Below are 17,500 nucleotides of genomic sequence, written 5' to 3' on the forward strand. Positions count from 1 at the left end.
ATATATATATATATATATATAAATAAATACCTACAGTGTGTGTATACAGTATATATATTTATATATATATATACATAAGTACCTGCAGTCTCTGGTTGTCTGTGTGTACATACATATATATATATATATATATATATATATATATATATAAATAAATACCTGCAGTGTGTGTATACAGTATATATATACATATATATAAATATATACCTGCAGTCTCTGGTTGTCTCTCTGTCCGTCTTGTTGCTGCAGCAGCAGTTGTTGGATGTGTGTGTGCAGCTGTGTGGTGTGTGTGTGTGTGTCCTGCTGCAGCTCAGTGTATCGTCTCTGCTCTTCCTCCAGACTCATCTTCAGAGACCGGATCTCCTCGTCCTGCACGCCCAGCTGGGCCTTCTGCAAATCACAGAGCAGAGGTTAATCAGCTGCTGGAGAGAAGAGATGCATTCTGGGTCTGAATCATGTTTTGAACAAGCTCTTATAAAAACAGCATTATTACTGGACCGTGTTTACGTCATGCGTGCGTTACCATGGCGACGGTTTGCTCCTCCAGCGCTGTGGCGTTGATGACTCTCCGCAGCAGGCGGCGGTTCCTGACGGCGTGCTGCTGACGTTTGAAACGCTCATACTGCAGCTGACTGTGGACCAGCAACAACTCGCTCCTCAGAGCCTGAAGCTCCTCCCCCTGGGCGGGGCCTGACACACAGGTAAATGCAGTACCTATTAGCGGTCGCCCTGGGTTACCAAAATAAAATCCTCTGGCTGTGAACACCTCGGATTTTAAGCTCATTTAATTTCAGTCATCAGGAGTCATAATGTTGAGATGAAGTGGAAACTTCTGAAGAGGTGCAGCAACCGTCTGGTCTATAAAACTATAAAGTACTAAAAACTGTCCGTCATTGTTTCCTCAAGTTCACAGTGACGGCAGTCAATGTCTTCATTTGTGCGAAAAACAATTATTAGTCTGGTTAATCTGGTTAGTCTGGTTAGATTGGTTAATCTGGTTAGTCTGGTTAATCTGGTTAGTCTGGTTAGATTGGTTAATCTGGTTAGACTGGTTAATCTGGTTAGATTGGTTAATCTGGTTAGTCTGGTTAGATTGCTTAATCTGGTTAGACTGGTTAATCTGGTTAGTCTGGTTAGATTGGTTAATCTGGTTAGTCTGGTTAATCTGGTTAGATTGGTTAATCTGGTTAATCTGGTTAGTCTGGTTAGTCTGGTTAATATGGTTAGTCTGGTTAATCTGGTTAGACTGGTTAATCTGGTTAGTCTAGTTAGTCTGGTTAGACTGGTTAATCTGGTTAAACTGGTTAGTCTGGTTAATCTGGTTAGTCTGGTTAGACTGGTTAGACTGGTTAGACTGGTTAGTCTGCTCAATCTGGTCAGTCTGGTTAATCTGGTTAGACTGGTTAATCTGGTTAATCTGGTTAAACTGGTTAGTCTGGTTAGTCTGGTTAGTCTGGTTAATCTGGTTAATCTGTTTAGTCTGGTTAGACTGGTTAATCTGGTTAGTCTGGTTAGTCTGGTTAATCTGGTTAGTCTGGTTAGACTGGTTAGTCTGGTTAGTCTGGTTAATCTGGTTAGACTGGTTAATCTGGTTAGTCTGGTTAGTCTGGTTAATCTGGTTAGTCTGGTTAGTCTGGTTAATCTGGTTAGACTGGTTAATCTGGTTAATCTGGTTAAACTGGTTAATCTGGTTAATCTGGTTAGTCTGGTTAGTCTGGTTAGTCTGGTTAATCTGGTTAATCTGTTTAGTCTGGTTAGACTGGTTAATCTGGTTAGTCTGGTTAGTCTGGTTAGTCTGGTTAGTCTGGTTAATCTGGTTAGTCTGGTTAGACTGGTTAGTCTGGTTAGTCTGGTTAATCTGGTTAGACTGGTTAATCTGGTTAGTCTGGTTAGTCTGGTTAATCTGGTTAGTCTGGTTAGTAGTTGGAACCAGTTGGGACACATTCAGACTAATATGAAGCACAAACACTTCAGTTCAGTTTCAGCTTTAGAAAATCTAAAACTCCGACTTGTTTATTCAAATAAAATATATTAAATATAAAATTATCCACTGAAATAAATAAATATGATTGTTATTATAAAACTCTGTTCTGTATGTTTTAATAAATTCTGAGTATCAATTTGAGGGCTGGCTTTTTATTTACCAATTTCTAAATTGATTTATTGATTTAATAGATATAATTATGACCCATTTAATCTTTGATAAATGATAATATGAACCAACTGGAAGAGAAGTAAAGATGAGTTTTCAGGTTCATCTCTCTGGACACGAGAATAATCAATAATCAATAATTAAGAGCCGTCAGGTTCGTCTTCGTTATCAAGTTAATGATGTTAATGAGTTTCACTGTTAGTTTCTGGTACCTTTGGTTCTCATGCTCTGCTGTTTACCTCCAAAATGACTCCGATCCAACGACTTATTCACCGCAGACAACCTGCAACACACACACACACACACACGCACACACACACACACACACACACACACACACACACACACATACACACACACACACACGTATGTACACACACACGCACACACACACACACACACACACACACACGTACACACACACACACACACACACACACACGTATGTACACACACACACACACACACACACACACACACGCACACACACACGTACACACACGCACACACACACGTACACACACACACGTACACACACACACACACACACACACGTATGTACACACACACATGTACACACACGCACACACACACACACACACACACACATAATTACATAACTGATCAGTACAAACAGATGATTGTCACTGTCTGGATGCTAACGTTAGCATGCTAACATTATCACCTCCTGCTGAGGTGGTCGTGGGCGTCGTGACCGTGGACGATCAGCTGATCCAACACCTCCAGAGGAGAGACGGAGGTCAGCTCCTCCTCCCTGTCCTCCCCTTCTCCTCCTCCTCCTCCTCCTCCTCCTCCTCCTCCCCCCTTCTCCTGCTCCTGCGACGCTCTCTCCAGCACCTCCTGCAGGACACAACAGCTCCGATCAGCTGATGATACAAATCAACGTTCATCCTTCACTTTGATCGTTGGTCCACATTCAACTTCATTTATTCTATTCTGGAGCCACATTTAAAATGATTTATTTTAATTTTTTTATAATATGATTTAATTTATTAAGATTTTATTTTATAAATATTTAAGGTCAAGAATTTTCAAAAATAACAACAAATGTCCATCAGCAGTCAGTGCAGCAGAGTGAAGACCACTGATACAGGAAAACATAGACAAATGTGAATAAAAAAGATTTTTAAAAATTGTAATTTGAAGGAAAAAGTTAAACATTATGAGAATAAGTTACAATATTCTAAGAATTTTTTTATTTTTTGAGAAAAAAGTAAAATTTTCAGATCAAAGTTGTTTATATTTTGAGAATAAAGTAGAAATATTACGAGTTATGAAAGTAAACAGGTGAGTGAATCTCAGCAGCGTTTCTTCTTTTTCTCATAAAACTGAAACAAACTGATGAATAAAAACTTTTTTCTCCTCAAAATTAGCTTATTTCTGTCTGCTTGGATTTGAATATTCAGTTTAACCAAAGTCTTTAATGGTGACATAACAGACAACACTGAGTTGCTGCTGAGTATAAACATCACATCACTGATAACTGCAGCTTCACTTTGTGTCTCACAGAGCTGCTGTCTGATAAAAGTTATACAAATAAGTTAAACCAAAGATTTATTCCTTTTCTGTGACACAAATTACTATTTATAGCATTTAATAAACATCTTAAAACGCGTCTGGATCTCTAAACTTGGTAATCTGATGACTGGTGTGTTCACTGACTCTGATCTAGTCTAGTAAAATCCAGTTCACCTGTGTCTTCTTCCCCAGGAACAGCGTGGCGGCTCGGGGCAGCGCCAGCTCAAACAGGGTGTCGTACGGAGGGGCGGGGCTCTGATCCAGGTGGGCGGGGCCTAGCAGGGCGGAGCCTCCCTCCACTGGTCTGTGTGTGGTGGTGGTGGTGGTGGAGGGGTGAGGGGGGGTGAAGCAGAGAGAGAGGGAGCGGGGAGGAGGAGGGGGGAGGAGGGGAGTGGGTGTGGAGGTGAGGAGGACGGGCTGAGAGGAAGAGGAGGAGGAGGAAGGCTGCTGGGACTCTGCACAGACAAACAATTCAGCGAGTGAGACAAACTACTGAAGAGTGGACAGAAGAATGTAAACATTGTGAATGTTTGTTTCCGTCCGTTGTGTGAATATCAGCTGATAAACTAATTCTCCAGTCGGCGCCGTTAAACCGCTGCAGAAGAAGAAGACGACACAACGTGATGACATCATAAAAGAGCGACAGTCAAAGCTCAAACGATAGAAACATGATGGAAATATGACGTTTCTGTTAGTTTCATGTACTGATGTGAGGAAGGTTACAGTCTCCTCATCATCGCTCCACACAGATCTGATGACGTTTAAGTCACATGATTCATGATGTCATCATTTATTCACTCAGTCTGTTTACATCTGAGCTGCTGTTACACCTCAGACAGGAAACACTCCACTTCCACACGTCCTGCTGATAAGCTGACCTTCACTGCTGTTGTAGATGATGACGTCACTCTGACCTCTCTTCTCCTTCTCTGTGATTGGCTGATTGGCTGACCCCTCTGGCTCTGTGATTGGCTGCTGCTGCTTCACCTGTGAGGAGGAGACAGAGAGTCTTCCAGTGAAGAAGCTGAGCTTCCTGCAGGCCGGGACTCACCTGGTTGTTGTTGTTGTTGTCGGATCTCACCTGGTTGTTGTTGTCGGGAGGCAGGCCGCCGTTTGGGTCCTCTTCAGTCAGTGGGGTTACAGGGACGGTGGCTGATGAGGGACATTTCACACCTGGACACAGAGCAGCGTGTTTGCCAGCAGACAGACAGGTGTGTTATTATTCTGTGTGTGTCTAGTGTGTGTGTGTCTCACCTGAGATGGAGGCGGTCCTACTCAGGGGGTGGGCGGAGCTTACAGCAGCAGGTTCAGGAGGGGGCGTCGACAAACCGCACTCTGAGGAGGGGCTCCATGTGTCATCATCAGCCTGAAGACACAAACAGATTAAACACAAAGACAGACAGACAGACGGACAGACGGACAGACAGACAGACAGACAGACAGACACACAGACAGACAGACAGACAGACAGGTAGACAGACAGGTAGACAGACAGGTAGACAGACACACAGACAGACAGGTAGACAGACAGACAGACAGGTGGACAGACAGGTAGACAGACAGACAGACAGACAGACAGACAGACAGACAGGTAGACAGACACACAGACAGACAGGTGGACAGACAGACAGGTAGATGTACCTGTATGTAGGAGATGTTGAGTGTCAGTTGAGGCAGAGACGGGGTCAGACATCCAGACGATGGAGGAAAGACTGAACAGACATTAAAATGTTTATTAATTACAATCCATTAATTCATCCTTTGATTATCGTTTGATAATTACAACAATTACTGTAAATTATCAAACAGCATGAAAGCACCGCATTAATTTATACATTTATTTCACTTAAAACTTTTCAATTAAGGTGAAAGTTTTTCATTTTAAAATTAAGGTGAAAATTCAGAGATCGTTTTAAATGTATTTTGTATATTTTAAGCAAATGTTACCCTTTAAAATGTACAAATTAATACCTTAATTTATACCTTATAAGGATGCTGGTAAAGGTCTCAGGTGTTTTTTAACCATTTAAAAAACTCTTAATCTCTGCAGAAAATACTTTGATGTAGTAGAGAACATTACTGCACACTTCATTACTTAATACCAGATTAGGAGTCAACTCAATAAAATGACCGACCCTTAAAACCCTTATATATATACTAGTGAATGTGTTACTGACCAGGCTCTGTGGTGAAGGGACTGCAGGTGAGGTCCAGGTGAGGGAGGGGGGAGGGCGGAGGGGGGGCTCTGGGTGAGGAGGGGGGGAGGTCTTTGAGGGACGAGAAAGCGTCCTCCTCACAGGACGACTCGAGAGGATCCAGAGACACTCGGGAGCACTCGATCACAATATCATGGACTTCATAACACCTCCACCTGAGAGACAGACAGGAAGAGACAGACAGACAGGAAGAGAGAGAGACAGACAGGAAGAGAGACAGACAGGAAGAGAGAGACAGACAGGAAGAGAGAGAGACAGACAGGAAGAGAGAGACAGACAGGAAGAGACAGACAGACAGGAAGAGAGAGAGACAGGAAGAGACAGACAGACAGGAAGAGAGAGACAGGAAGAGACAGACAGACAGGAAGAGACAGACAGACAGGAAGAGAGAGAGACAGGAAGAGACAGACAGACAGGAAGAGACAGACAGACAGGAAGAGAGAGAGACAGGAAGAGACAGACAGACAGGAAGAGACAGACAGGAAGAGACAGACAGACAGGAAGAGACAGACAGACAGGAAGAGACAGACAGGAAGAGACAGACAGACAGGAAGAGAGAGAGACAGGAAGAGACAGACAGACAGGAAGAGACAGACAAGAAGAGACAGACAGACAGGAAGAGACAGACAGACAGGAAGAGACAGACAGGAAGAGACAGACAGACAGGAAGAGAGAGACAGGAAAAGACAGACAGACAGGAAGAGACAGACAGACAGGAAGAGACAGACAGGAAGAGACAGACAGACAGGAAGAGACAGACAGGAAGAGACAGACAGACAGGAAGAGAGAGACAGGAAGAGACAGACAGACAGGAAGAGAGACAGACAGGAAGAGACAGACAGACAGGAAGAGAGAGAGACAGGAAGAGACAGACAAACAGGAAGAGACAGACAGACAGGAAGAGACAGACAGACAGGAAGAGACAGACAAACAGGAAGAGACAGACAGACAGGAAGAGAGAGAGACAGGAAGAGACAGACAAACAGGAAGAGACAGACAGACAGGAAGAGAGACAGACAGGAAGAGACAGACAAACAGGAAGAGACAGACAAACAGGAAGAGACAGACAGACAGGAAGAGAGAGAGACAGGAAGAGACAGACAGACAGGAAGAGACAGACAAACAGGAAGAGACAGACAAACAGGAAGAGACAGACAGACAGGAAGGGAGAGACAGACAGAGACAGACAGACAGGAAGAGAGAGAGACAGGTTTGAAAGTTGAGGCTCTATTTTAACCATAAAATGCACAGCGTGGTGGGTCTATGAGGTCTATGAGGTCTATGGTGTCTATGGGGTCTATGAGGTCTATGGGGTCTATGGGGTCTATGAGGTCTATGAGGTCTATGGTGTCTATGGGGTCTATGAGGTCTATGGGGTCTATGGGGTCTATGAGGTTTATGAAGTCTCTGGGGTCTATGGGGTCTATGAGGTCTCTTGGGTCTATGAAGTCTCTGGGGTCTATGGGGTCTATAGGGTCTCTGGGGTCTATGAGGTCTATGAGGTCTATGGGGTCTCTGGGGCCTATGGGGTCTATGGGGTCTCTGGGGTCTCTGGGGTCTCTGGGATCTATGGGGTCTCTGGGGTCTATGAGGTCTCTGGGGTCTATGGGGTCTCTGGGGTCTCTGGGGTCTATGAGGTCTCTGGGGTCTATGAGGTCTATGAGGTCTCTGGGGTCTATGAGGTCTCTGGGGTCTCTGGGGTCTATGAGGTCTCTGGGGTCTCTGGGGTCTCTGGGGTCTATGAGGTCTCTGGGGTCTCTGGGGTCTATGGGGTCTATGAGGTCTCTGGGGTCTATGGGGTCTATGGGGTCTATGAGGTCTCTGGGGTCTATGAGGTCTCTGGGGTCTCTGGGGTCTATGGGGTCTATGGGGTCTATGACTGTGTGGTTTTCATGCACAGCTGCTATTTCAGTTCACGTGTGCAGCAGTGCGACGCTGAGTGAAGGTAAATATAGATCAGTGGGTGTGGTGATTAATAAATACTCTCTCAGCCAATCACATCACTGCTCTCAAAGCTCTGAAACTGCTGAGCCAATCACAGTGAAGCATGATGACGACAGCTCAACAAACAAATGTCTAGACGGTTCAGAGCAGCAGGACACGAACACACATCAGCACAAATCTGCAGCCAAACACAGAAGCAGTCAGTCAGTCAGAAGCTGTTTATATGATAATTCTACTGTATCTCAGCTAGTAAACAGTCACATAGTTTCATTAATGTTACACAGCAGCGTTTGCACAACAATGTGTTTCAAAGATAAAACATGAGACGCTACTTTTTCTAAAAACAAAGTTATAAAAGAGGCTGCTGAGCTGCTAACTGGACGTCTGCTTCATAAAAAAGCAGAATATGGAGTCTGATGTGTGTTGAGGTGTGTCTGGTTATTCTGCAGCAGCCAGGTGTCATCAGGTGATTTAATGAAGGTGAACGGCTGCGTAACGGCGCTGCGCTCTGGTTGGTTACTTCTCAGAGGCTGCAGATTTATCAACGTATCAGTCGTGCTGCCTTCAGATGCTGCAGAGGTTTAATGAGCTGAAGAAGCTTCTCATACAGACAGCAGATACTGTAAGAATCACACATTCACTCACAGATCAACACACACTGATTCACTGACTTTCCTGCTTTAACTACATTAAACTTTACTGTCTGTGTTAGTTTTGGTTGTATTTGCGGCTGTGGCTCAGGAGGAAGAGCAGGTCGTCCACTAATCACAACATCGGCGGTTCGATTCCCGGCTCCTCCAGTTCAGGCAAGTTACCGAAGCCCAAACCTGCACCATCGGTGTGAATGATTAGATTAGATCCTCCTGATGTGTATGAATGTGGTTCGTAGTGTAAAAGCGCTTCGAGTGGTTGACAGACTAGAAAGGCGATCTATACATGCAGCTTATTTACTATTTATTTAGTTTGAGCCTGTTGATAAAATCACCGAAGCAGCAGCAGACTGACGCTGTCACCTGACTGCACCACTCCTCCCACCTGAGCACCGTGTGCTCTGTACTGGTCACCAAAATACCACACAGACCAGAACCAGTTTCAAGGTCAAGAAAATACCAAAGCAGCAGAGAGACGTTTGGTTCCTCACCTGGACGGATCCAGTTCATAGTCCTGAGTCCCCGTGACCAACTCTGGATGAACCCGGACATGTTCCAACATCGGCTGAGAGAGACAGAGAGACATTAGTGAGCAGAGATTTAAACACCTTCAGCCTGATCAACATGAAACTCTCCTGGTTGAATCATCAGAACAAACAAGAACTGTGTTAGAAAATATCTGGTTCTTTACTGAAGGAGAGAAGTCGACTACATCTCCCAAGATGCATTTCACTCACAGCAGATAGTAAAAAAGGATGAAAATCGATGCAGCAGAAGCAGAGAAATACACCTTTTTATTCCACACGTTCTTCTTCCATGTCCAAAACCTGGTGCCTACATTACCCACAATGCACCTGGGGATGGTGCTGTGTTATGCTAGTAGTGGCTAATGTAGCCTGAAGCTGTTAGCCTCCAGCAGAGATGAGGAGCTACAGAGGTCTGCTAACCTCACTGCTTTCTAACTCCTCATCCTCAGATTTATTTACTTTCAGTCGACGCTGTGACATCATCAGTGACATCATCAAAAGGCTTTATACTCCTTTTTACACAAACAACACCTGGAGACAAAATCACTGCAGGTCACCTATCAGTAACCGTGGTGACGGGTTTGATTGAAAAAACATAAGTTGAAGTTTCTTTGGTGAATCTTCTGACTGGTTTCTTCTCCATAGCAACAGCAGCTGAGACTCATGGGTAATGTAGTATTTAGAGCGGTCTGACAAACTGACAGAAAACAAACTTTATTTGTCAGAAACAAAGTGTAAATAATTCAGACTGATGTCAGAACATGAACCTGCAGTCTGCTGACATTAACGTGTTTCTGACATTAACGTGTCTTTGACATTAACGTGTTTGACATTAATGTGTTTCTGATATTAACGTGTCTCTGACATTAAACGTGTTTCTGACATTAAACGTGTTTCTGACATTAACGTGTTTCTGACATTAACGTGTTTGACATTAACGTGTTTGACATTAATGTGTTTCTGATATTAACGTGTCTCTGACATTAACGTGTTTCTGACATTAACGTGTTTCTGACATTAACGTGTTTGACATTAATGTGTTTCTGATATTAACGTGTCTCTGACATTAACGTGTCCCTGACATTAAACGTGTTTCTGATATTAACGTGTTTCTGACATTAAACGTGTTTCTGATATTAACGTGTCTCTGACATTAAACGTGTTTCTGACATTAAACGTGTTTCTGACATTAACGTGTTTCTGACATTAACGTGTTTGACATTAACGTGTTTGACATTAAACGTGTTTCTGATATTAACGTGTCTCTGACATTAAACGTGTTTCTGACATTAAACGTGTTTCTGATATTAACGTGTCTCTGACATTAACGTGTCCCTGACATTAAACGTGTTTCTGACATTAACGTGTCTCTGACATTAAACGTGTTTCTGATATTAACGTGTTTCTGACATTAACGTGTCTCTGACATTAACGTGTCTCTGACATTAACGTGTCTCTGATATTAACGTGTTTCTGACATTAACGTGTCTCTGACATTAACGTGTCTCTGATATTAACGTGTCTCTGACAGTAACGTGTCTCTGACATTAACGTGTCTCTGATATTAACGTGTCTCTGACATTAACGTGTCTCTGACATTAACGTGTCTCTGACATTAACGTGTTTCTGACATTAACGTGTTTGACATTAATGTGTTTCTGATATTAACGTGTCTCTGACATTAACGTGTCCCTGACATTAAACATATTTCTGACATTAACGTGTCTCTGACATTAACGCGTTTCTGACATTAACGTGTCTCTGATATTAACGTGTTTCTGACATTAACGTGTCTCTGACATTAACGTGTTTCTGACATTAACGTGTCTCTGATATTAACGTGTCTCTGACATTAACGTGTCTCTGACATTAACGTGTCTCTGACATTAACGTGTCTCTGATATTAACGTGTCTCTGACATTAACGTGTCTCTGACATTAACGTGTCTCTGATATTAACGTGTCTCTGACATTAACGTGTCTCTGACATTAACGTGTTTCTGACATTAACGTGTTTCTGACATTAACGTGTTTGACATTAACGTGTTTCTGACATTAACGTGTCTCTGATATTAACGTGTTTCTGACATTAACGTGTTTGACATTAATGTGTTTCTGACATTAACGTGTTTGACATTAACGTGTCTCTGACATTAACGTGTCTCTGACATTAACGTGTTTCTGACATTAACGTGTTTCTGACATTAACGTGTTTCTGACATTAACATGTTTGACATTAACGTGTTTCTGACATTAACGTGTCTCTGACATTAACGTGTTTCTGACATTAACGTGTTTGACATTAATGTGTTTCTGACATTAACGTGTTTGACATTAACGTGTTTCTGACATTAACGTGTTTGACATTAACGTGTTTCTGACATTAACCTGTCTCTGACATTAACGTGTTTCTGACATTAACGTGTTTGACATTAATGTGTTTCTGACATTAACGTGTTTGACATTAACGTGTTTCTGACATTAACGTGTTTGACATTAACGTGTTTCTGACATTAACGTGTCTCTGACATTAACGTGTTTCTGACATTAACGTGTTTGACATTAACGTGTTTCTGACATTAACGTGTTTCTGACATTAACGTGTTTCTGACATTAACGTGTCTCTGACATTAACGTGTTTCTGACATTAACGTGTTTGACATTAATGTGTTTCTGACATTAACGTGTCTCTGACATTAACGCGTTTCTGACATTAACGCGTCTCTGATATTAACGTGTTTCTGACATTAACGTGTCTCTGACATTAACGTGTTTCTGACATTAATGTGTCTGATATTAACGTGTCTCTGATATTAACGTGTCTCTGATATTAACGTGTTTCTGATATTAACGTGTTTCTGATATTAACGTGTTTCTGACATTAACGTGTCTCTGATATTAACGTGTCTCTGATATTAACATGTTTCTGATATTAACGTGTCTCTGATATTAACGTGTTTGACATTAATGTGTTTCTGATATTAACGTGTCTCTGACATTAACGTGTCCCTGACATTAAACATGTTTCTGACATTAACGTGTCTCTGACATTAACGCGTTTCTGACATTAACGCGTCTCTGATATTAACGTGTCCCTGACATTAAACATGTTTCTGACATTAACGTGTCTCTGACATTAACGCGTTTCTGACATTAACGCGTCTCTGATATTACCGTGTCTCTGATATTAACGTGTTTCTGACATTAACGTGTCTCTGACATTAACGTGTTTCTGACATTAACGTGTCTCTGATATTAACGTGTTTCTGACATTAACGTGTCTCTGATATTAACGTGTTTCTGATATTAACGTGTCTCTGATATTAACGTGTCTCTGATATTAACGTGTCTCTGATATTAACGTGTTTCTGACATTAAACGTGTTTCTGACATTAACGTGTTTCTGACATTAACGTGTCTCTGATATTAACGTGTCTCTGATATTAACGTGTCTCTGATATTAACGTGTCTGACATTAACGCGTCTCTGATATTAACGTGTCTCTGACATTAACGTGTCTCTGACATTAACGTGTTTCTGACATTAACGTGTCTCTGACATTAACGTGTTTCTGACATTAACGTGTCTCTGATATTAACGTGTTTCTGATATTAACGTGTCTCTGATATTAACGTGTTTCTGACATTAACGTGTTTCTGATATTAACGTGTCTCTGATATTAACGTGTTTCTGATATTAACGTGTCTCTGATATTAACGTGTTTCTGACATTAAACGTGTTTCTGACATTAATGTGTCTCTGATATTAACGTGTCTCTGATATTAACGTGTCTCTGACATTAACGCGTCTCTGATATTAACGCGTCTCTGACATTAACGTGTCTCTGACATTAACGTGTTTCTGACATTAACGTGTCTCTGATATTAACGTGTTTCTGACATTAACGTGTCTCTGATATTAACGTGTCTCTGACATTAACGTGTTTCTGACATTAACGTGTTTCTGACATTAACGTGTCTCTGACATTAACGTGTTTCTGACATTAACGTGTGTCTGACATTAACGTGTCTCTGACATTAACGTGTTTCTGACATTAAACGTGTCTCTGATATTAACGTGTCTCTGACATTAACGTGTCTCTGATATTAACGTGTGTCTGACATTAACGTGTCTCTGATATTAACGTGTTTCTGACATTAACGTGTTTCTGACATTAACGTGTTTCTGACATTAACGTGTTATAGAGAAACAGTGTCATGAATCCTCCTGCCGTGTGTTTCTGTTCGTGTTATCTGTGAAGCAGCAGCTGCTTTTCACAGCAGTTATTTCTGTCTGGTTGCAGCAGCTGCTGCTGGAGCAACATGTGAACAGGAGACGCTGGAGAGTCATGTGTTCTTATGATGACATTTCTACACACAGTTACACAACTCATCAAGGATCAATACGTTTTACGATCATTTCAATTTATTAAAATACCCTGGAAGTTCCAAACAGAAGTAAGGGAGTGCATAAGGAAGGAAGTTATGATTGTCTACAGACGGTTACACTACTCATCAATGATCAGGACGTTTTCTGCTCATTTTAATGTGTTTAAGTTCATGTGTCTGGTTTAATCCATCAGCAGCTCGTACTGCAGCAGGAAACAGTTCTTCAAAACAAAAGCTTACTTTGCTGTGCTGATCTGCTGCTTCGTTATGAAGCGTCCAGACCACTCAGGTCGTCTGGTCTGCTTTCTGTCCACAGAGACTAAACCCGGAGGAGCAGTGTTCAGGTTTTATGCTCCACATATCTGAACAAACTCCCTGCAGGTCTGCTGCTCTCAGTTCTTTTAAATCACAGCTGAAAACTTTTCTGTTTGCTTTTTATTAAACCTAATTTGGACTTTTGATTCATATCTCGCACTGTAACTTCTATTCTCCTGTTTTATTCTATTTTAGTTTATTTTTATTTTCTATTTAACTCTTTTAACTGTATTTAAATGTGTCTTTTTAAATTGTCTTGTGTTACTTTGACATTTTGTCTCGATGCCCTTTATGTTTCATGCAAACATGAAGTCTTCCTGACCTTGACGACCTCCTGGAAGGTGTCCAGGTTCTCCTTCATGCTGTAGTGGAGTCTCAGGTAGGAGATAAAGTTGCAGGGGAACATCCCATAGAGCCGGTGGAACAGAGAGTAAACGCTGGCCTGCAGGTGGACCAGGTGGACGACAGGTACATGACCTGCAGAGAACCAACAGCCAATCAGAACACAGGAGACTCATCAGCTACACGACAGATTCTTAAATTTATAATGATCGAAATTTCACTTCAGGTTCAACAGTCGTAATAAAACTGTTAACTGTCCAGGAAGGAAGGAAGGAAGGTGTGTTCAGTGTTACCGGGGTTTTTGAGGCTCCAGCCTGCGAGGCGTCCGAACACGTCAAAGAAGTCGTAGATGTGTTGCTTGCCGGCCTGAGGGATCATGGGTAACAGAGTGATGAGGACCAGGACTCCAGTGATCAGGACCACCACATCGCTGTCTGTCTGAGGACACAAACACACAACAGTCAGTCTGCTGCCTTGCTCAAAGGCAACCGACAAGCCGCTGCTTCTTCTAGCAGAAGCTAGCTGGCTGTGCTCCGCTAGCCTCCTAGCTAACATTAGCCCTAGTTCTCTATGTGGATCCAACTGGACCATCGAGCCCCGGTTTGTTATTCAGGTTAAAGTGGGAAGAAGCAGCTGAGTGAAGTGCAGCCTGCGGAGGAAACACCGGGACCGTCAGGGAGAAACAGTCCGCGGAGGAGCTGCTACTATGATCGGCTGCACAGATAGGAAACACCTCAGCTGACAGGATGTATCACTCTGTTTTGGTTTATAACGGCGGTTGGCGACCAGCGTATTAGGTGCATTACCGCCACCTTCTGCTCCGGAGTGTGGGCCAGAGATTAAATCCTACACATTAATCCTGTCTGTCTAATAAACTCAATGAAAACTCTACTGCTGCTCCCACTTGGCAGGTTCATTAAAGTTTTAACGCTGAGCTCCTGAACTCCAGTCTTCCTCAGTTCTTCCTTCATATATTGTCTTTCTTGATCATACTTAGTACAATCTATGCTTGAATGCATGATCCAGATCCAGCCAGCTGGAAAAAAATACATGCATATATCGATATCGGCGACAATGAGTTGGAAATATCGGCATATAGGATATCAGCAAAAAATCCAATATCGTGCATCCTTAGTGTATATTATTGTGTGTTTTTGTGTATTAGTATGTATTAGTGTGTACTAGTATGTATCGTTACTTTGAGGCAGCGCAGCAGCGAGGGCAGCAGTGTCGAGCGGCTGATGTGATGAACCCAGGGAGGCTGTTTCCTGATCAGGTGACCCAGCAGGGTGAGAGCAGCCAGACGGCTCACCGGTCTGCACAGAGACTCATTCAGCTTCTCCAGGAGGGGCTGTGGGGCGGGACGGGGGTCAAAGGTTAGAATGATAGACACCTGAATAACACAAACACCTGTACGAACAGACACGTTTAATGTCGTATAATAATGTTTAGCTGCGGAGCGCTGACCTTGTGATGAGCCTCTCTGACGGAGGAGAGGAGCAGCAGCGCCTGCGAGGACGAACAGTCCAGGTAATAATCCACCAGACTGCAGAGCACAGCGCCTCCTCTGTCTGGGAGGACAAACTGCAGGTCAGACTCCTTCAGGCAGTTTATTCTCACACATAAAAAACACAGCGAACCTAAAAGCATCACTAACTTCTCCAGATCCAGACGTGTTTTAAAACATATAAAATACTGTCAGATATGGTTCTTCCACAAATTAAAACTCTTAAAACATCCTCCAGGTCTGCAGTAACCAGATGTTTACTGTAAAGTCCATCCTCAGTGTTCTCGAGTTTCCACATCACACCTGTGTAAATTACATACTGGACCCTGATTGGCTCCAAACTAGCTATGATGTCATAAATCCTGCAGGTGCGTCCAGTTGTTTTAAGCACATGATGAAGCTGCTTTCATGTGAAGAAAACTTAACACACAGAAAACAAACAAGAAACTCTGTTCATGAAGAAGAGTCTTAAGTTGAAACAAAGACTCAGCGAATGATGTAAGCAGGTGATGTCATCGACACCACAGCGAGGAAAGAAGAAACTGTTTTTAACCGGAGGGACTTGAACTCAGCGGCGGGGACGTGAACGTGTACCTGAACTCAGCTGCTGGTTGACTGCGGCTCTGACTTGCTCCGCCTCCTGCAGCTCTGAACTGTCCAATGAGAGCAGGAGCTCACTGATACTCACCTGCTCCCTGGACATCATGTACACCTGCACACACACACGCACACACACACACACACACGCACACACACACACGCACACACACAAAACAAAACAAATATTAAACTGTTCTTCAGACTAATCAATAATAGAATCAATCATTAGTTGCTATATACTGATATATATGTTCATATATGGAAGGTAAAAGGGTCAAAACAAGACATTTGATGACATCATCTTTGTGAGACATTGATCCACATTTTTCACCATTTTCTGGTATTTTAAAGACCAAACGACAAATTAATTTAATCAATAAGAAACATAATCTCTATCTATAAGCTGCAACTAACTATTATTTTCATTGTCAATTATTTTCTTGTTGTTTAGTTTATAAAATGTCAGAAAATGGTGAAAAATCTCAGACACCGTTTCCTCAAGTGTCTTGTTTTGTTCCGAGTTTATTGAAGCAGAACGTCTCCCGACATCTAAACCTTTACACAGGAAGTTGAACTCTTTAATACCTGCTGGGTCACATGTTTTATCATTATTGTCTGTTTGTATCTTCAGTTCATAAATCTGCAGTGAAGGAAACTTTAAACTGTCACTGCTGTTGAATGTGACGTAGTTACAAACTGAAGCTAACAGTTAGCATCATTATCACTTCCTGCTGTAATAAATCTCAACGCTTCGCATCAGTGCTGGAAAGTAACTAAGTACATTTAGTCAAGTATAGTGTTGAGGTACTTGTACTTTACTTGAGTATTTCCATGTGATGCTACTTTCTACATTTCAGAGGGAAATATTGTACTTTCTACTCCACTACATTTATTTGACAGCTTTAGTTACTTTTCAGATGAAGATTTGACACAATGGATAATATAACAAGCTTTTAAAATACAACACATTGTTAAAGATGAAACCAGTGGTTTCCAACCTTTTTGTCTTTTGACGTCTTACAAAAAGCAGTGTGTAGTCGGGGTCACATTTCACATGTCTATGAGTTGTTAACAGCTCCACCAAATAGTGATTTTTCCCTCTAAACTTCTCACATGCTTTCATTTCAATAAATGTTCAAATGATCCAATATTTCAGCAAAAATCAAAGATTAGAGAAAAAGTCCAAAAACTGAAAACAGATTTGTGTATCAGAACTTTGTTTTTTCTTCTTTCCTCTCCCATTAATCATCTCACCACCCCTCAGATTTATCTGCTGACCCTTTGGAGGGGCCCGACCCCTAGGTTGGGAACCACTGGACTA

The 17,500-nt window shown here is 42.2% G+C and overlaps 1 protein-coding gene across 3 annotated transcripts in view; it reads right to left on the bottom strand.

The window, feature by feature from the left end:
• tsc1a (TSC complex subunit 1a) overlaps positions 1–17,500 on the bottom strand; it is a 24,490-nt gene that overhangs the window by 5,963 nt on the left and 1,027 nt on the right. For 2 of the 3 annotated variants that reach the window (XM_044333802.1, XM_044333812.1), the window contains exons 2-17: positions 16,174–16,291; positions 15,540–15,643; positions 15,271–15,423; positions 14,366–14,510; positions 14,053–14,207; positions 8,993–9,066; positions 5,869–6,062; positions 5,333–5,403; positions 4,946–5,057; positions 4,773–4,864; positions 4,570–4,678; positions 3,866–4,146; positions 2,838–3,013; positions 2,365–2,435; positions 524–690; positions 208–390 (exon numbers count right to left, since the gene is read on the bottom strand). In XM_044333802.1, the coding sequence (XP_044189737.1) occupies positions 208–390; positions 524–690; positions 2,365–2,435; positions 2,838–3,013; positions 3,866–4,146; positions 4,570–4,678; positions 4,773–4,864; positions 4,946–5,057; positions 5,333–5,403; positions 5,869–6,062; positions 8,993–9,066; positions 14,053–14,207; positions 14,366–14,510; positions 15,271–15,423; positions 15,540–15,643; positions 16,174–16,285 (2,199 nt within the window). In that variant the 5' untranslated portion in view covers positions 16,286–16,291. The remainder of the gene's footprint in view (positions 1–207; positions 391–523; positions 691–2,364; positions 2,436–2,837; positions 3,014–3,865; positions 4,147–4,569; positions 4,679–4,772; positions 4,865–4,945; positions 5,058–5,332; positions 5,404–5,868; positions 6,063–8,992; positions 9,067–14,052; positions 14,208–14,365; positions 14,511–15,270; positions 15,424–15,539; positions 15,644–16,173; positions 16,292–17,500) is intronic. The other variant, XM_044333821.1, reaches the window with a different exon arrangement.

This window comes from Thunnus albacares, chromosome 2 (genome assembly GCF_914725855.1).
Source record: "Thunnus albacares chromosome 2, fThuAlb1.1, whole genome shotgun sequence".
NCBI classification, from domain to species: Eukaryota; Metazoa; Chordata; class Actinopteri; order Scombriformes; family Scombridae; genus Thunnus; species Thunnus albacares.